The following is a 20,917-nucleotide window of genomic DNA, read 5'->3' as shown; positions in this document are numbered from 1 at the left end:
GTGGCTCTGGCACATGGATAGCAAGCTCACGCACCCCTGTCCATAGCTAGCTCTTTGGTGATACTCCAATCCTTCAGGTCTCTCTTAACGGACTCATCCCATGTCAAATACGGTCTACCCCGCCCTCTCTTGACATTCTCCGCACGCTTTAGCCGTCCGCTATGCACTGGAGCTTCTGGAGGCCTGCGCTGAATATGCCCAAACCATCTCAGACGATGTTGGACAAGCTTCTCTTCAATTGGTGCTACCCCAACTCTATCTCGTATATCATCATTCCGGACTCGATCCTTCCTCGTGTGGCCACACATCTATCTCAACATACGCATCTCCGCCACACCTAACTGTTGAACATGTCACCTTTTAGTCGGCCAACACTCAGCGCCATACAACATTGCGGGTCGAACCGCCGTCCTGTAGAACTTGCCTTTTAGCTTTTGTGGCACTCTCTTGTCACAGAGAATGCCAGAAGCTTGGCGCCACTTCATCCATCCGGCTTTGATTCGATGGTTCACATCTTCATCAATACCCCCATCCTCCTGCAGCATTGACCCCAAATACCGAAAGGTGTCCTTCTGGGGTACCACCTGGCCATCAAGGCTAACCTCCTCCTCCTCACACCTAGTAGTACTGAAACCGCACATCATGTACTCGGTTTTAGTTCTACTAAGCCTAAACCCTTTCGATTCCAAGGTTTGTCTCCATAACTCTAACTTCCTATTTACCCCCGTCCGACTATCGTCAACTAGCACCACATCATCCGCAAAGAGCATACACCATGGGATATCTCCTTGTATATCCCTTGTGACCTCATCCATCACCAATGCAACACTATTCATTTACAATTGAATCATATGTATGTTTGCCCCATTGAAGTTGCAGTGTAGCTTCTTTATTTATTTATTTATCTCTTATGTAGAAGTTTGTATAAGATAACTTGTATCACATTAATGTCTGTCATTCAGTTTAAAAGAATGATGCCTGATGGCACATTGTTTTGAATCTGATAAGGGGGGAGATATAGTATGCATGCATGTTATAGCAAGCATGTGAGTTGTATACCTTGCATTCTAGAGGACAGTTTCATTTGGCTTAATTACACGCTAATAGGATTTCCCTCCCAGAAACTTGCAACTGAAACAGCTTCATGCAAATAAAATAATACTATATCGGACTTTTTTCATGAACCATGGAGATGCTTTTGTTTAATTGTCTCTGAAGTACAGGATCTGACTTTCTGTTTTACTTATTTAAAGTTTGCTTGGATAGTTTCACTTACATTGGAACTTATTTTCTCAACCTTTTCTGTTTTAGTTATTTAAAGTTTGCTTGGATATTTTGACTTACATTGGAACTTGTTTTGAAATTCCAGTGTTACCATGACACGTCCGCTGTCACAGATGAATTGGTTCAGATGATCTTGCAGCCAGGGCTTGATCCCGGTGCTGTGGATGTATTCCTTGAGTTCATCTGCTATTCTGGAGGTCCTCTACCTGAAGACTTACTACCCTTGGTGAAGGTTAGGATTCCCCAGTTGTGTTATTGACCGTTTCTTTCGATTTTGTTTGTAATACAAGCTAGGTTTTGTTTTGGATTGTGCAGTGTCCAGTTTTGGTAGCTTGGGGAGAGAAGGATCCATGGGAGCCTGTGGAACTTGGAAGAGCCTACGGGTCTTTTGATGCTGTTGAAGATTTTGTTGTCCTCCCGAACGTTGGACACTGCCCTCAGGTGCTCTATCGGCAGCTGGGTTTAGTTGAATATTTTTGTGCTGTAATCTACCTATCATTTTAGTAACAATCTCTATGCATCAAGTAACATCTGTCTCACTTGTTTGTATTTGTCCTTGCAGGATGAAGCACCTGAGCTTGTAAATCCACTTGTTGAATCATTTGTTAAGCTCCATAGTTAGTACATGGGTAGATTGTTTCCTCTTTACATGGGTACATGGTCAACTCGAGCGAAGAGTTGCTGGAATATGGGGATGCCAATTTTATTTGAGGATCACAAACTGGCCGTTCTTTTGTAGGCTGTGGTAAGAATCTTTACCAGTTACCACAAACACTTGATGTGAAATCGATTGTAGAAAATACTGCATTGCTTATTTCATTGGGAATAAAATTTGCAATTTCTCTCTGCAGAACTTCCATTTGAGCACTGGCGGGAAACACATTTATAGTTGAGGTATGAGACATGAGGAGGAACTATCTGATTTCATCTTATTACAGCAGAAGAACCCGTCTCCTCAGAACGGAGGTCAGTACGAGCAGCACAGGTGTTTTATTCTGTTCGAACTGTTGGAGGTTCATCAAAAGTGAACGCAAGTAGTTCATATGTATGTTTGTATATAATTTTTTTCCTTGTGTCCATTAGTCAATGTTACCAATCTTCTCACTTGAGGTTTCTTTGCGTACAGAAAAAGAGATTTGCATATGTGTGTTTTGTCTCCACAGGTTTAAAGTTTTCAGTATTACTAGTATCATCTTGAAAAGGCAACAATCTTGGTTGCGCTTTTCTGTATTGTTCGAGCAGGTTTTAAAATTCTGGCATACTTTAGTTTCATTTACGTGTCTGCACTGTATTTGCTTTGTATTTGGTTCTGACACCGTGCTCATTTCTGGGATTTTCATATCCGTCTCTGCTTCCGCTAAGAATACGAAAATAAATGTGGCATAAAGTTTACCCGTGTGGTCGTAACATCGGCTGCTACATTTCATGATATGACGAGTTAATTGCACGTTGGTACCACACTTGCGCATCTATTCACGAATCAATACCATTACTCGTGCATGTCGCAGTTCAGTACCAACTCAGGGCCTAAGTGGTGCATAACGGACTGACAGCCGTATAAGCGCGTATTGACCGCGTATCCGATAGGTCGGGCCCACATGTCAGGTGACACGCTGGCCGAATCGGCGCGTGGACGGGTCGCTGACTAGGACGAGGCCGGTGCGGTCGGTTATACTCCATGGGCTCGGTCGGTTACATGGGCTCGGTCGGACTCGCCTTACTCTCGCTCGACCTCACTCTCACTCTGGCTCTTCCTTCTCTCTCCGATTCGCCGCCGCCCGCCGCTTGCCTACCGCCGCCGCCACCTCAACCGGCTTGCCGTCGCGCCATGGAGGACGAGAGCAGCCAGGACTCAAGCGTGCAATACATGAACCTCTCCGACGACGAAGCCATGCATTACCGGGTGAGTTGTAGAGCTAGGGTTAGGGTTGGGTTATCAGTTGGGTTATCAGATTTGGGATTTGGGGGGATTTGATTTGATTTGGGGATTTTGTTTTCCTTTTGTTCCTGTAGATCCCTGCTAGCATTGAAGACCAAGACTACAGTGGCATTGAGACAACACCCAGAGTTCTTTGCCATTAGCATGGCGTGGCGGCTGAGAGGCGTGTAGCATTCGAAGCATTTAACACGGGCAGGAGGTTCTTAGTCTGTCCTATGAGTGTAAGATTCTGTCCAAACTCTGTGTTAATTGTATTGTTTAATCTAGCCATGTGCATAGAATTGTTCAGTCCAGAGCATAGAATTCATGTTCTTTAATCTAGCCATGTGCTGATGCACATTGTTTAATGAGTACTCTTGTACCATAGTTGTGATGGTCATTTTGTAGCTGTGATGGTCATTTTGTAGTTGTGTTTGGCCTGCCTGGCCACACCACCGCCAACCTGGAATTGTATTGTTTAATGGGTAGCTGTGAGGGCCATTTTGTAGCCATTTAGTACTACTGATGCTAATCAGTGGATTAGAAAATGTGTTGATGCTTGCCATGAATATTTAATTTGGCCAGTAATTTTATAATTGGTCAACAACTTAGTTTCCAGTGCAAATAATCATTGTTTAGCTCACAAGAGTACTCACTTTGCAAATTATTTGATTGTTTAAGGTCAGAGAGATTCAATGTTAGAAGCTCAAAATTCAGTTAGTGTTTAGTGTCAGAGGTTCATTCTTTAGTTGGCTATATTATTAAAGTTGTTTCTCAAAGATGCTTAAAGTTCATTTTTTAATTCAGTGGCTAGTCATTTAGGGTCCTACATTGTTTAAAGATGCTCAAAGTTCATTGTTTAAAGCCAGTTGCTCAAAGTTTATTGCTTAAATAATTTGCCTAGGAGATTGATTTTGCACATGCTATGGTTGTTTATATTGCAGGAAGATGACAACTGTGGTATTGTTCTCTGGGTTGACCCAGAATGGCCTCCTACATTGCAGAATGCCTTGTTGAAGCTATGGGAAATGTATCATGACAGCAAGAGTCCTAATAGGCTGTTTCCTAAAATCAAGGATATACTTGTTGAACACCTTAGATAGGTTGTTAACAACCAAATTTGTCTTGCAGTTAGTGTCAAAAGCATGCCTTGTCCATGTTTTCTTAGGAATTGCATTAAGCCAGATCCAAGCATCCTCACACTCATTACTCAAATCATTCATAGCAATATTAAACTTATATTCATTGTAAGCATAACTGGCATTATCCATGCATTTCTTTAGATCTCCCCCCCTAAAACCAGCATTCTGGAAATTTGCATATAAGTGTCTAAGACAATATCTCTGGTGGCAGTTTGGAAATACTCTATTCACTGCATTGAGTAGCCCCTGTTGAAATTACAACAGCAAACTAAGCTACTGACTACAGATATAGTTGAAAAAAAACAAACCTAAGCTACTGAAATCACACAGCAAACTAAGTACTTACCTTCTGTCTATCTGACATGATAGTATAAGGACCAAATTGGCCAACTTCTCCTCCTAGACATATCTTGAGTTGGTGCAGAAACCAGCACCAATTTGCTGTATCCTCCTGACCAACAATGGCAAATGCAATTGGATAAATGTTGTTATTGCCATCTCTGCCAGTGGCAGCAAGGATCTGTGCACCTGTAGTCAGCTTAATAAAGCATCCATCAACACCTGTTTTGCAAAAAAAAGAACCAATTAAGTCAGTACATAGCAAAGAAACTACAGCAAAGGTGTAATCATGTACATAGCAATGAAACTAAACCAAAGAAACAACTAACTAACCAATGAAAGGTCTGCATCCATTGAGAAATCCCTCCCTTGCTCCATTTAAGCAGAAAAACATTGCATGAAACCTTGGCCCCGGATGTGGTATTTTTTTTGTTGCTTTAGGGACTAGAGTTGTAACTACAACCCTACTTCCAGGGTTTGTCTGCATGATGGTTGCTGCATAGTCCCTTAACCTGGGATACTGCTTCTTGTGCTCTCCTAAGACAGCTTCCACAGCTAAGTTTTTGGCCCTATAGGCCATGTGCTTAGGAACCTCAACACCATACTTCTCATTGCAGGCATCAATCAGAGTTTGTATGCTAGTGGTTGGATCAGACCTGAACAATGACTCATATGTCTTTGCAAGCCACTTTGCACTAACCCTAGAAGACTCTGTAGTGCTAGGGCAAGTGTGCTCCAGGTTCATTTTTTTATAGCAAAAGTCTTCTCACCTCTGATCACAGCAGCAACAATGTGGAACTGACAATGCTCATTTCTGCAACATGCAATGATCCTTTGGTCAGAGTTTCTATGATATCTGAAATCTCTTGCCTGTGAAATGTGCAAGCTCAATAGAGCATCTCTGAATTGCTGCTGATTTGTGAAGCACATGTACTTACATAATTGCTGGTGTGGGTGCTCCATTTTTTCATTGAACCATATCCTAGGTTTTCTTTTCTGTGCCCTACTCTTCTTGCTTTTCTTTAGGACAAATTGCAGTGGCTCATGCCCATCATCTTCACTATCCATCAGCCAACCAGTTTCTTCTTCATCTGATGAAGGAATGAAATCTTTCTTCACCTCCTTTAAAACACTAGAATGTGTTCTAGTGGTGGGGCACCTCCTAATTGGCAGCTTCTGTCTCTTCTTTGGAGGTTCTACCTGCAACTGTTGAGCTACCTCCACATTCAAGCTCTCCTCCCTCTCTTCATCCCCACTCTCTTCCTCCTCCCTCTCAAACAGATCCTCAACCTCAGTGTCACCCTCATAATGCAGTTGTTCCTCCTCTTCTGACTCATCATCTGAATACTCATCTTGATCATCTGCTAGTTGTTCCTCATCTGCTTGTCTCTTTCCATCTATTATCTCTGTGTCTTGAGAAATCCTGTACTTCTCCAAGTAGTTGTCACTGTCATATGCCCCTTCTGAATTATCACTACTGTAATATCCCTCCTCCAACAAAACTCCATCCTCCATCACAGAATTCAGCTTTTGTTTACCTAGATTTTTGCTCTCTTGTGTGCAAAAACCACTAGCTTCAACATTGGTACTACTACTGCCCTGACTATTAAAAACAACCCCTTGGTCATCAACAGCAAGCACAGCTGGCTCACTGAGATCATACACAACTGGTGGTGCATAAAGAATGGTCTGTAGTTCAGCATTTCTCTGAATTGCAGCACTGTCAGTGGCTGTTGCTCTAACTAACAGATTCAAAACTAAAGTATGCTCATGCTGCTTCTTAATTTGCTGCAATTTCATGTTTGTGTCAATCAAGTCTAGGCCATGCTCTCTCTGCTCTCCTATGCATGTGTTCTCCATGTGATACAATTCATCAGAGAATGTAAATCCTTGTGTATGCAACAGTGCATACAGATTGAGAAAAGTGACATCAGAACTGCATATCTTCCTATCCAAATTATGTAGGGCATCAAAGTGAATCCTAACATCCCAGATAGCCTCCTCCACACTACAAGTGCCAGCAAATTTGGACATTTTCATTAACACTAACCCTAGCCCCCAAATTGGAAGAAAGAACAGAGGAGAGGGAGGAGGACTTACAGCACCCCACCACATCCATGGGTCCAGTGATGGCTCGTGAAAGGGTTGGCGACCCAGATCTCTGCCATCCGCAGGCGCTGCTCCATGGTCAGCGGGGCCTCCTCCATTTCTTCCTCGCCGCTCGAGTAGTACGACGACCTGTCGCCGTCGCCCTCGGCCAATCCTGGGTGCGCATCGGCCCCGAGGCCAGGAAGATCTCCGTACCCGCCCACACCGCCACCGCTGCTCGAGCCGCCGCCTACACCGCCGCCTCCCGGATTCGCCGTCGCCATTGACACAGAGGAGCACGGGGAGGAGAGGGAGAGGGGAACGAGAGTTAGGGTTCGAACCGGCGGCTCGGTTCGACCTAGATCGTTAGGTCGGCCTCGTCCTAGTCAGCGACCCGTCCACGCGCCGATTCGGCCAGCGTGTCACCTGACATGTGGGCCCGACCTGTCGGATACGCGGTCAATACGCGCTTATACGGCTGTCAGTCCGTTATGCACCACTTAGGCCCTGGGTTGGTACTGAACTGCGACATGCACGAGTAGTGGTACTGATTCGTGAGTAGGCGCGCAAGTGTAGTATCAACGTGCAATTAACTCTGATATGACGCACATCCGTATTGTATTCTCCTTTTCAATATCATGCGTGGAATGCTTCCTGGCCCGTCCGTCCCCCTTCTAATTTCTCCAGCCCTGACAGGAGCACATGAACAGTTAATCCGTTGAAATCAATGCCAGGACTGTTGCCAGACGGAAGTCGGAAATGGATGTTTTTGTCGCATATTCTCGCGAGTTGTTGGCTGCTTGCCCACCTAGGAACCACTAGTACTCCATGAATGTGAACGCTTGCACAGTCCCACTGGAAGACAAGGCTCGTTCACCCCCGAATATCCAGCTGATAATTGGTCAGCTGCCCCGCGTGATTGGTGTGTGAACCAACTAAACAAACCAACACGCAGAGCATGAACGTGTCTTTCTTATCGCAAACCATCCCTCGACGAAGGCCTGGCCGCCCTGTCGTCATGCCAACCACTACGCGCATCTTGCAATAATCTGGCATATTACAAGTCCCCGCCTTCTTGTCGAGATCGATGCATGTGTTTGCCCATGACTGACCGGACCTGCTCTACAAGTCTATAACAATTACTAGCACAATGCAGCTCATATCCCGTACCTAGCGGCGGATGGTGGCCTTTTGCCGCACGTTTTATAGTCTATCCAAATGTAACGATCCCTTCTACGCTGGCTGGTCTCCAACTAACACACGTCCGGACCGGTAGTCCAGACGGGCACGAAACACTAAACAACGCACCTTGTAGGTACGCATGGAAAGTGAGGTTGGTGTCGTGATACATATGATTAGATGGATAATGGATCAGACCAGAGCAGACTTGTCTTCTCCCAGGGGTGGAAGAGCCGTCAAGCCAAGCCACACTTACTCAAGGCCAGCAAAGCAAAGCAAGGCTAGAGCGAAAGCCAGGGCGGGCTACAAGAAGTGAAGTCATCGGCAATAAAAGCACCGTGCTTACTTGCAAGTAACCACAGGCAGAGGCAGGCCACTGTGTCTATGTACACATAGTTTCTTGAAAGGGGTAGCAAAGGTATAGCCAATAAGCCAGCGAACAGCGACCCTTGCCAAGCCGGCGCCGATCGAAAGGGACGGGTAGGCGGACGGACTCCCCGCCAAGCGCCACCCATTTAAAAGGCACACCATCAGCGCTCGCTTCCTCTCCAGCTGCGTGCGGGTGACTCGATCGAGATCAGACGACCCGTGCACGCCTCGAGCAAGCAAGCCTCGCTCGGCCTAGGTTTCTCGATCTTCTCCCGGCGTTCTCGTCCTCCTCGTTGCTGTCGTCGTCGGTGGCCGGCAATGCAGAGGGGCAGGTCGTGGTTCGGCTGCGTGCCCATGAGCAAGGCGGCGCTGCCCGTGGAGAGGGATTTTGATCTTCCTGCGGTGAAGCCGTCGTGGCCGTCCTCCGGTACGTTTGCATGTTCATGCCGCCATGTGTTTTTGCTCTTCTTCTCAAGAAATAGTAGTTAAGAGGCGGCCTAATTTAGGCATGTCGAGGATGCTAGCTTTGGCTGAAACTACCAAGGGGACAGAATTGCTCTATATATATTAATGTGAACTCATTACGACATTCTAGATAGAGTACGTGATCAAGTTGGGGAGAATATGGATAATACGCCCAAACCAGGAGCATATTCCAGACCCATCGATCACATCAACATGTTTTGGACGTTATGCTTTGTCTTCATTCACAATAATATTTGTGTACAATTTTTTGTTTTCTGTATTTGGTTACGACTTACAAATTTGTGTGCCGGACACAATGATGCCGATCATCTCAACAGTTTGTTTAGATGTCATAACAGCATAATTCAGTACAGTACTTCTTACACTTATGTAGCTAGTCATATACATAAATCGGCTAGAAAATCCTGCCGCATGTTGAGTTCTTGCACTTACATTACATATAGCTATTGTGTTTAACTAGTCCGAACTTTCATTAGCTTGGTTTTGTCAACTCTGAAACATTTTGGTTGACCGCTGGCATGCATTGCTGTTCCAGTTTCAGACGGAGGATTCGCAAAGGGCAGCATCGACCTGGGAGGCATCGAGGTGCGCCAAGTCACCACCTTCGCCAAGGTCTGGTCCACCACGCAGGGCGGCCAGGACGGCCTCGGCGCCACCTTCTTCAAGCCGGCGCCTGTCCCGACCGGATTCCACGCGCTCGGCCACTACGCACAGCCCAACAACCGGCCGCTCTTCGGCCACGTCCTCGTCACCCGAGACGCTTCCGGCACCGGGGCGCTCCTTGCCCCGCCGCTTGACTACGCCCTTGTCTGGTCCAGCGGCCAGGACGATGGTGCGGGCTTCTTCTGGCTCCCGACGCCGCCCGACGGCTACAAGGCCGTCGGCGTGGCGGTCACGGCCACCAAGGACAAGCCGCAGCCCGGCGAGGTCATGTGCGTCCGCGCCGACTTCACCGACGCGTGCGAGGCCGAGGAGTCGGTGTGGAGCAACGACAAGGACGGCTTCAGCGCCACCGCCCTGAGGCCGGCGGTTCGCGGCATCGACGCCCGGGGCGTGCACACCGGCACGTTCCTTGCACGGAGCGACGTCGCGCCGGCGAGCGTCTCAGCCTTGGCGTGTCTCAAGAACAACAGCGCGGCTTACACGTCATGCATGCCCGACCTGGCTCAGGTGAACGCCGTTCTCGCGGCCTACTCGCCGCATGTGTACCTCCACCCCAACGACCCGTATCTCCCTTCGTCAGTTACGTGGTTCTTCGAGAACGGCGCGCTGCTGTACCAGAAGGGCAACCCGACGCCGACGCCCGTGACCGCCGACGGCTCAAACCTCCCGCAGGGAGGCGGCAACGACGACGCCTACTGGCTGGACCTGCCGGCGGACAACGGCCAGAAGGAGCGGGTCAAGAAGGGCGACCTCGCGGGTGCCAAGGCGTACGTGCAGGCGAAGCCGATGCTGGGAGGGACGGCGACGGACCTCGCCTTGTTCTTCTTCTACCCGTTCAACGGCCCGGCGCGGGCCAAGGTCGGCCCCCTCACCATCCCTCTCGGCATGATCGGCGAGCACGTCGGCGACTGGGAGCACCTGACGCTGCGCGTGAGCAACTTCTCCGGCGAGCTGCTCCGGATGTACTTCTCGCAGCACAGCACGGGCGCCTGGGCGGACGCGTCGCAGCTGGAGTACCTCGACGGCAGGCCGGTGGCGTACGCGTCGCGGCACGGGCACGCGTTCTACCCCAGGGAGGGGCTGGTGCTGCAGGGCGACTCGAAGCTGGGGGTCGGGATACGGAACGACTGCGCCAAGGGGAGCAGGATGGACACCGGCGGCGGGCGGTGCGAGCTGGTGTCGGCGGAGTACCTGGGTGCTGCCGGGAAGGTGGCCGAGCCGGCGTGGCTCGGGTTCGAGAGGGGGTGGGGGCCGAGGGAGGAGTACGACATCGGCCGCGAGATCAACCGTGCGGCGAGGATCCTGCCGCGCGCCATCAAGGAGCGGCTGGCTCAGCTGGTGAACAAGCTGCTGGTCGGGGAAGGCCCCACGGGGCCCAAGATGAAGGGCAGCTGGAGAAATGACGAGAGGGATCCCTGAAACGTTCCCGCTCATTGCATGCGCCGGGAACGTTCTAGTGTGAGGCTTCATTCTCTCACCGTCGTCGTCCGATCGATATTATGCATTGATCTGACGGTTAAAGAGAATGCCCTCACGCAATTTGTTCTTGGTAGATGTTTCGTCTGTACATTCATGCAATGTGTGTCATCTGTTGTTCTTTTTTTCGTAACAGGTGTTTTATGCGTGTGTTGTGTTGACTGGGCCGGGATTCTTTGGTTGTAGTTATTGCTTGTTTATATAACTTTCTTTGTTTCTTGTTAGTCTGCATATGAAATTTGTCTGAAGTCAAACTTTGTAAAGTTTGACCAATTTCATAGTAAAAAATATCAACATTGACAATACGAAATTAATTCTCATACTATATAACTTTAATAGGAGTATTGTAGGAGAGAGGCGATTTGGAGGCCGAGCTCCATGGAGGCCTTTATTTTTGAAAAAATCAAATTCAAACTTTTATGGTTCAAAAAATTCTGAAAAAAGTATGTGTGTATGTAAGGATGTATCCCACATGTGATGTAGGGTACAACCCTAGTGGCCCAATCTTACATGATTGGAGGGGATCCTACGAAGAACACGAAGAACACGAGGGGAAACACGAGGGAAAACGAGAGGAACACTCAAGAACAAGTCCAATCACACATCCACTAGACAATCAAAGACACAAGATCCACAAGGTACATGAACAACAAAGGGAAAGATACAAGGTAAAGTTCATCTCCAAGAGGAGGTCTTGATGGGGTCCACCCGTGAGGGGGTCTTGAATCCAAGGTGGATCTTCTCCGAAGAGGTGTCGGTCCCTCGCGGTGGAGTAGATCCATATGGATGAGCAAAGTTCTATCTCAAATGAGCTAAACCTATGCTAACCCTAACTAGGAGGGAGAGGGGGTCTATATATAGTCTTAGCCACGAAGGGGTAAGTGGGAGAGGATACATGGGCCAAAGGCCCGCGGCTGCGCACAGGCAGGGCGGTAGTACCGCTTACGAAGCTCGGCGGTAGTACCGCTTGTGGGGGCGGTAGTACCGGACTTGTGCCGCTCGATCACAGGAGCTTGTCGGGTTGAGCGGTAGTAGGGCAGATGCTGGGCGGTAGTACAGCTTGGAGGGCCTGAGCGGTAGTACCGCTTGGTTTGGGCGGTAGTACCGCCCGTTCCGGACTGGGCAGATCCTTCTTCTTCCGTCTTCGCTTCCACGTTTCCCTCGCGGATGGTGTAGGCGCTCCTTGGCGCTTGCACTCCTCATCGTCGTCCGTGAAGCTCCGGCAATACCTATGCATGCACACGAGTGGAGTGTCAAGTAGTATGCCATCCTCGAAGTGGTCAAGTGAACACGTGTAAAGGAGAAGATTCACCTTTATGTATGAGAAGTAGAGGTCGCACGTGTCACTTGCCAAACGGACTCTTGACATGGTGATGCCCGTAGGATGCTCCGCATCATCCCCTCCCCCTTGGAAAAGATCCGACCTCGGATCGAAAACCAAATCACCATGGGAAAGAGATGGCGGTGCTGTGTCGAAGTGGTCGGTCACCAAGCACTCATCATCTTCAAGCTCGCAATGGGCACTCTCCAATGTCGCACCTACTAGTGATTCCTTCAAAAGGAGCAAAGACAACAAACACTTGGAAAAACAAATGTGGTTAGCGTTAGTGCAAAACCAAGCATTCAAGTGGTGATTCACCCAACAAGTGTCGTCATCATGCAAAGCATATGGTTTGACAAAGGATTGTGACATGGCATGTAAACACATAAATTGAGCATAAGCAAAGAAATCATGGGGATAAGCATGTAAGTGTGAGGTAGTGATGCAAATATGTGTGATGAGAGAAGAAGCATCTACCTCAAGGTCATAGCAAACATGGGCAAAGTGCTCAATGAAAGGTCTATGGTAGGCATAGGAATCATTCACAACACCAAAGGAAATGAAGTGTCTAAACACATGGGTCAAATGCAAGACAATCCAAGCATAACGTGCATAGGGTGTAGTGAAGATAGTATGGCACTCAACACAATATAAAGATCAATTGTTCATCATGTGTGAGGCAATCAAGTCAATCATGTGACAAGCAATGGGACATGACATATGTAAAGAAATGACATTGTTGCAACCAAACATATTATAGTAGCAAGTAGTCCAAGAATTGGATGCAAAACACAAGGCATATATATCATGATGCATGGGAATGTGAAAATCGTGAATGGAAGCAATATCACTAACATGTGCACATTCAAGTAGTCCAATAAGTCTCATGGTAGCAACACAAGTAGTATGATCCACAATACTCATGCTCATGGTTTTGGGTTTCTCGAAAGAGAAGGATATCACCTTGAAAGCATGTCCTTGTGCATCCTTCACAATGACAAAGCATAAGCAAGTGAGATTTAGAAGCGTCGTCGTAGAAGGTGGTTCACTCTCAAGAGCTCGAATGGTCAACTCACGTGAAGTGGAAGTCGACACAAAGTCCAAGTATCCTACACATGCACACAACAAAACAAAGAACATATGCGCGTTGTAGATAAACACATCATCCATCATGATGGTTCTCTTCTTTTGCACATAACCATTAGTAGAAAAAGTCCATGAATAATATGATGCAACAATGGCGATATTCATGGCACTAGGTATATGGTGCAAAGAAGTAAACAAGCATGCTTCACAAAGAATATGTCAAAATCTCCAAATATATGCGAGAATGCTATGGGGGCAAACTCATTATCAAGACTAAAGGCATTGTTGCACTCAATACATGGAAAATCATCTAGCATGAGAGAGGCAACATATGGAGATATATGACAAGAAGCAATAACAATCATGCGCAAAGCATGGTAATGGTTGTCATCAACCGCATGAAATGAGCAAGTATGAATCATTGGTAATGCAACATAAGCAAGCATATCAATCAAGTCGTGCAAGCTAGTAGTGTGAAGATGCAACATACTAGAAGAAATCATGGCAATCATGTCATGTGAGCAAATAATGGGCATATATAATGCACATGACATATCACAAGCATGAAAACAAAATATGAGCAAAATATCATCAATGTATTGGCAAGAAGACCTATGTAAATAGTAATGGAACATCATGACTTTCCCAACACAAGAATCAACAATAGCATGAAGCACATGGTAAACATGGCAATAGCAACAAGGATCTCCACCAAGCATGCAAATACACATAGGGGTAGCATAATGGTGAATCATGGGTAGATGCAAGCAAGGATCACAATTGCATCGCAAAAGCATAGTAATAGGCATAAAATGCAAAGTGAACATGATAGTATGGGCATAAGGTGACAAGTGGTAAATAGCCCATAGCCGCGTGATAGCCAAGTAAAAGAGATGCGCGTAGTTGTTGCGCGAAGAGAACGATGGGAAGGACAATCCATGGGATCCCAAGTCATCATTGCTCTCTAGAGCTCATTTTGTCAACTCATGGGATTGTGAGGTTGACAAGTATTCATGGGTACCTACACAAAAGAGACACAAACCAAAGAAATTGTGTGCGTGGTAAATGTACAAATCATCTATCATGATGTGTATGTGCACGTGTGAGTTAGCACAAGATAAGTATCGCTCAAAGAAATTTGATGCATGGTATAAGAACATGTCATCCATCATGAAAGAATAGTTATTATGTATGACACGATGAGGACACAAATTGAGAATGCAAGTATATGGCACATCAATAGCATGTTTATTCATGGGGAGCATATTGTGCACACAAGAATTGGGATCATGCAATGGATGGGATGAATCAAAATCTCCTAAAATGTATGAGGAAACTATGGGGGTCTCCTCATGAGCAATATCGGAAACATCATATGGAGAAAATGGACGACATCCAAAACAATGCATATCCAAAGCTAGGTTGTCATGGAATGGCATATGAGATAAATGATGCAAAGGGAGCATATCAATATCATCATAAGAAAAACAAATGCCAATAACCATGGGCTTGTCATCTATGCCATAAGTGCAAATTGGGTTTATTTTAATGGCATATGCATAGTCACTACGATGAGGTTGCAAATTTGACATATGATTAATCTCATGCATAGCATATGACAAGTCAAGCGGATTGTCAAACATGATGTGACCTAAAGAATTATCACAAGAAATCCTATGTAACATGGCATCACAACTAATAGACTCCACATGGCAATCATCATACTCATCATAAATGGGTAAATCATCGCATGAGGAAGTCGCACTAGCATGAAGCATGGTAATAGATGGATCAACATCATGCAAGCAATCAATGTCAAGAATGTCCACTAGTGGGACTAGAGCATCACCTTCACCTATGTTACCTTGTTCATTCCACTCAAGTGGTGTAGGTGAGGTGGGAAAGACCAAATGGTGGTCATCTTCATCTTGATCGAACCATGTGGGGGTGCATCATATTCCACCATGGCCATCGTCTTGCCCAAAGGGAGGATGAAGTCGTCGAGGATCGGCGCATCATCATAAATGGGACCTAGCACCAAACGAGAAGACACAATAGAGGTAGAGGTCAAGTCGTTAGTGTGGAAATTGGTCTCACAAGACCTATGAACTATCTCACTCTCTCTATGTGGTGGTTTACTCACTCCCTCAAAATAGGTGCACTCAAAGTCACATATGGTGGAGTCACTCATATCACTCAAGTGGTGGGCGTTGTGGCTCTCCTCACATGGGAATTGGGGCAACACATCATATATGGGGCTAGTGGTGAACTCACTCTCACTCTCAATATGGTGGCTAAAGTCACTCAAGTCATCATACGTCGCCGTGGTCGAAGGGAAAATCCCATGCTCAACCATCTCGTCGCCGTCGCCGTGGATGAAGGCTGAAGATGGCACATCATCACTCTCCTCCATGACCGAAGGGAAAATCCCATGCTCCATCATCTCGTCATCGTCGCCGTGGATGACGGCCGAAGATGGCAATAATCACTATCGCCTCCAAAGATGGAAACATCATCCTTGCTCGCCAGTTGTCGCTTGCCTCCAAAGCTTGGTCGTTGAAGGTCTCCGTAGTCGTATTCGTCGCCGCACCGTCTTGAAAAAAAGTCGAAGTAGACTCGGCATCATCAATGCCACAAAGAGGGATGGCGGTGAAGTTGAACTTGGGAGCATCGTCTTGAAGCTCGTCGGGCTTGGACATCTTGGTGGTGCTATCCTCATGCTCGGTCTCATGGAGCTTGGTCGTCGCGAAGTGAGCTTGGGGTGGAGAAGCCTTGGCCTTCATGAGTTCTTGTTCCGCCTTGAGAGCACCAATGTAGTAGTCGTCAAGAGACTTGTAGTTCTCGAGGAAGATAGTCTTGGAGATGTCGTTGTGCAATCCCATCATGAAGTGGAACTTCATTGAAATGGGGTCATCCATGCCGGCTCGTCGCAAGGCAATCTTCATCTCCTTGAAGTACTCGTCGATGGACTTGGATCCTTGTATGGTGTACTCCAATTGGCGTAGAAGTTGTTCTGTGTAGGTTGGAGCCACGAACTCTCGCCGCATAGCTTTCTTCGTCTTGGTCCAACTCATGTCGTAGCTCTCCGAAGGTGTGTGAAGCCACCATGTGTACGCGTAGTCGTGGAAGTTCCTTGTGGCACACTTCACTTGATCTTCGGGACGAACTTGATGTAGCTTGAGGTAGTCGTCCATCAAAAGCTCCCACTCGAGATACTCCTCGGGTTCTTGAGTCCCATAGAAAGGAATCTCGTGGTCGTTGTCGAGGTCGTAGTAGTTCGTGGAAGTCGCGGACTTGAGCTTGGGGAGCTTCTCTTGAGTGTAGTCTTGGGGTTCTTGTTGGCGAAGATGTCGTATGTCCGTACGAGAAGATGCTTTGAAGTCACTTGGCGAAGATGCCAAGGGAGATGGTGAAGTCGTTGAGCGGTTGTTGGTGTTGAGCTCTTGACCTTCATGTTCTTGTTGGTGATGGTGTCGATGCCGATGTGATCTTGCCGGAGATGGTAGCTCGGAAGCATGTGCTCTTGAGCGTCTTCTCGAAGATGAGGAAGATCGCTTGTAGGACTTGATGAGGGCTTTGATCTCCTCCATTTGAGCTTGCATAATGGCGTCGGTGGAGTTTTTCGTGGCATAGAACTCACCGTTGTTGTTGTAGACCGAAGGTGAAATGCCTTGCCTATCCATCACAAGACTCGAGTAGAGGTGAGTAGGAAATGAGAATAAACAATACCAAGTTACCTTTTCCCAAAGTTGAGGATGTATCCCATTTCACTCAATGTGAGATGAAAGAATAGTGGAATTGGTACCGGACTTGTTCACTCACACCTATCAAGTAAAGCTTATGGAGTAGCTCGGTTAGGATAGTGGCACAAAAATTTGATGCAAAATGTTAGCAAGAGTCAATAATGTTGAAAGAGATTCACAAATTCGCAAGTGAAACAAGTAGACCAATAGCAATGAATGGCACACGGAAACGCACACACGGATAGATAAATGGGGTCGTGCAACCAAGGAATGAGCTAAAAATGTGGAATCCATGGAAAATGCTCTTGTTGCACAACTCTAGAGAGACGCTAGCACGATTTCTCAATAGGCGGATATGAAACTTGTGCACAACCTATAGGAGACAAAAATGCAACGACTTCTATCCCAATTATGCTATGTATATATGGTTCCCGGTGTTTATCAAGATGATCCAAGATGATCGGATATGACAATCTTATGTGCAATGTAATATGATGCTATGGCTCTTGCTTACAAGCTCTTTGTTCACTTTTTTTTTTCTTAAAAGCTTATTCTTTTTTCTTTTTTTTGATATGGCCACAATGCACAAACCAAGATAGCAATTTGTGTATAGACGGGAACAATCTTGTGACACAAGGGATGGTATGATACCAATATGATATGGTATGTATGTAATGGATGGGATGATCACTAATGTGCACAAGTAACGTTGCCGGCAATACTCAAATGGCTAGTCTCGATAGGCAAGTGACACAAAATGGGATAGGGGTTATCAATGCAATTGCAAGGGGGGTATACAATGGTGTCGTCGAGGTTACCATCCTTGGCGATGATGAGAGGCGGTGTTGCCGATGTCGACCCGTTCCTAGTTAGCCGAAACACCTTCGGAAACGAAAAAACTGCAAACTCAAAATCTCAAATGTCAAATGGTGGTAGCGAAAAGCGGTGGTGGAATGCGGAAGTATTGGTGGAAACCCGGTCAAAATGGGGTATGGTGGCGGAAGTGTATGATGGGCTTTACACGGTCTTGGAGTTGAAAGCACGGTCCGTAAGTAGCCGAAACACCTTAGGATACTCGAATCACAACTCAAACAACCTCAGATGCTAAGGGGAACAAAATGGGTTAGGTTGCGGAAGTCGGTGGTAGTTATGCGGATGATGTGGTGAAGTCCCTAGGCAAAGATGCCAAAGTGCCAAAAATTTGATGGAGTCAAATGATGTTGGAACCTATCTATATGTATGGGGGATGTCAATAGCTACTCAACGAGCTAAAGAACGCGAAAATTGGACTCCAGATGTGAAAGTTATGGTCAAAACGGTGAAACTCAGAACGCTGAATTTGGGAGGGGCGATAGTACCGCTAGGATGGGCGGTAGTACCGCTTGTGGTTGATGTAGGGTGGAACCCTATACGGCCGATCTTTCATGAAAGGAGCGGATCGCAACTAAGAACACGAAGAACACGAGGGGAAACACGAGGGAAAACACAAGAGAAATCACTCAAACCAACAAGAACAATCACACATGTGCTAGATCCTCGAAACACGAGAGGAGATACAAGATCCAAATTCAACAAAGGACGATACAAGAGGTAACCGGTTCTTCTCCGTGAGGAGGTCTTGATGGGGCCACCCAAAAGGGGGTCTTGAATCCAAGGTGGATCTTCTCCGTAGAGGGGCCGCGGTCTCTCTCGTGGAGTAGATCCGTAATGGATGAGGAAAGCTCTATCTCAAATGAGCTAATCCTTTGCTAACCCTAAAACGTAGGAGGACGGGGAGTATATATAGTCTAAGGGGCGAAGGGGTACATGGGCCTCGGCCCAGATGCACTGCACGCAGGCAGGGGGGCCGGATGTCCGGGCGTCGGGCCGGATGTCCGGGCCTTCCCGAGACACCGGATGTCCGAGTGCTGGGGCCGGATGTCCGAGCTGGCAAGGTCCAGCTTCTGTGATGGGGCGCCAGATATCCGGGCTGAGGCCGGATGTCCGGCGGCTCACGACGGGCCGGATGTCTGGGCCTGGGGGCCGGATGTCCGGGCTGACTTGGCCGACTCTGGTGCTCTCTGGGTAGAAGGGAGCCGGATTTCCGGGCGTTGGGCCGGATGTCCGGGCCTGGCCGGATGTCCGGGACATGGCCGGATGTCCAGCTGCTGTAGCAGCAGCTCTTCTTCCTTCTCCTTCCTTCGCTCCTGCGCACACTTGGCCTTGGTCCTTGGGCTCTCCATGGTCTCCTCGGGTGTACCTGAGTATGCACAAGGTCCGCGCTTGAAGTAGCATCCATGTCTTATATGCGGAAAGGGAAGATTCGGAAAGGAGTGAGTTCACCTTAGGTCCAATGGTGTATGCGTGAGGTCTCAACATGTGGACACTTGGGGCTTGGGGAGTAGTCGTAGTGTACATGGGGATGATCGTAGGATGCTCCGCATCATCTCCCCTCCCTTGGGAAAGATCCAACCTCGGATCATAATCCTCATCACCATGGAAACGGTTGTCGTGGACGGACTTGTAATTGGACGGAGTGGAAGTCATGGCGCAATCCAAGTACTCCAAGGTGTCTCCGGAGTGGTATACATGCAAAATAGCAAACACAAGCGACACTCGGAAATACAATGGTTAGCGCACACAAAGTGTCCATCAAATAAGCATGAGTTTGTCCGATGAGATGGATCATGACAAGGTGCATGAAGCTTAGCCAAATGATATAGAATGATATGTAAGGCAATCATGGAAGCAAATTCATTTGTTGTGCACACAAAAGGATGGAAATTGGTATGATGCACAAAGCTACAAATTCTACCATTGTGCAAAATGATGTCATAATGGGATGGTTTATCAAGAGCATGAACATGGTAATTGGTGCTCAATGTGACTATGTGATCATGCAATTGATGGTGGGCAATATGATCATAATGTATGAATATGCCATCAAGAAAGATCACAACAAATTTTCTTAGGAAGTGCATAAGCTCATATATCATGGATGACATGGGAATTGTTGCAACAAGGCAAGCATAATGTGAGTCAATCCATGCATAGGGTGCAAACTTGTGGTGAGTATGATATGTCCATCGAGAATGACATGTGTGAGCACAATCAACAAATATGAAGGTGTGGGTGCAATGTGTCAAAGGAGTGTTGATGTACCAATGCTTGATGTCGTGGCATGAGTGGAGGTTCGAAGGTTCATCTAATAAGCACTACTAGGGAAAACCTTATACACAGAACTTTAGCAGTAGCGCTTGTTAAAAAAGCGCGCTACTGCTACACAGCAGTAGCGCGCGGAATAACCGCGCTGCAGATACATATATAGTAGTAGCGCGTCCCGTTCTACTACTAAAATTCCCACCACTAAGCCGATAGGCTACACATAGTAGTAGCGCTCTTTTAGAAACAGCGCTGCCGCTAATATTGTTGTAGCAGCGCGTTTATGTGTAAGGCGCTACTGCTAACGAAAATAAAATAAAATGAAAAACAAGTAGAAAAGTAAATGAAAATAAAAGAAATAGAAAAAGGAGAAAGGGAAAAAATAAAATGTAAAGAAAAATAAATGAAAAAAGGGAAAAAGGAGAAAGGCATAGCAGTAGCGCGGTTTTGAAAACGCGCTGTAGCTAACTTGGCTATATCGCGTTTTCAGAAACGTGCTACCATTATGTTTCACTTAACCAGCGGTTTCCCTCCCCCCACCCCCCGGCCACTACTTCTCCCCCAAATCCCTCGCTCCACTTCGCCGCCGTCTCCCCAATTCGCCATCGCCCCACTTCGCCGCCGTCTCCTGCCGGCGTGGACGCCCGCAACCTCACCGTCTCCCCCCGAGGCCGCCCCCATC

The 20,917-nt window shown here is 47.1% G+C and overlaps 2 protein-coding genes across 2 annotated transcripts in view; both read left to right on the top strand.

Moving 5' to 3' along the window:
- Positions 1–2,550, top strand: part of LOC123052311 (pheophytinase, chloroplastic) — a 7,517-nt gene extending 4,967 nt beyond the window's left edge. The window contains exons 6-9 of the mRNA XM_044475450.1: positions 1,370–1,516; positions 1,600–1,725; positions 1,847–2,029; positions 2,136–2,550. Coding sequence (XP_044331385.1) covers positions 1,370–1,516; positions 1,600–1,725; positions 1,847–1,906 — 333 coding nt within the window. The 3' untranslated portion in view covers positions 1,907–2,029; positions 2,136–2,550. The remainder of the gene's footprint in view (positions 1–1,369; positions 1,517–1,599; positions 1,726–1,846; positions 2,030–2,135) is intronic.
- Positions 2,551–8,289: 5,739 nt separating this feature from the next.
- On the top strand, positions 8,290–11,168 carry LOC123052310 (uncharacterized). Its single transcript, XM_044475449.1, has 2 exons — positions 8,290–8,746; positions 9,341–11,168. The coding sequence occupies exons 1-2, from the start codon at positions 8,638–8,640 to the stop codon at positions 10,885–10,887; spliced, it is 1,656 nt and encodes a 551-aa protein (XP_044331384.1). The 5' UTR covers positions 8,290–8,637; the 3' UTR covers positions 10,888–11,168.
- The last annotated feature ends 9,749 nt before the right edge of the window (positions 11,169–20,917 follow it).

This window comes from Triticum aestivum, chromosome 2D, assembly GCF_018294505.1.
Source record: "Triticum aestivum cultivar Chinese Spring chromosome 2D, IWGSC CS RefSeq v2.1, whole genome shotgun sequence".
In the NCBI taxonomy this organism is placed as follows: Eukaryota; Viridiplantae; Streptophyta; class Magnoliopsida; order Poales; family Poaceae; genus Triticum; species Triticum aestivum.
Note: the sequence above shows the minus strand (reverse complement) of the source record. Positions and strands in the feature narration are given on the sequence as shown.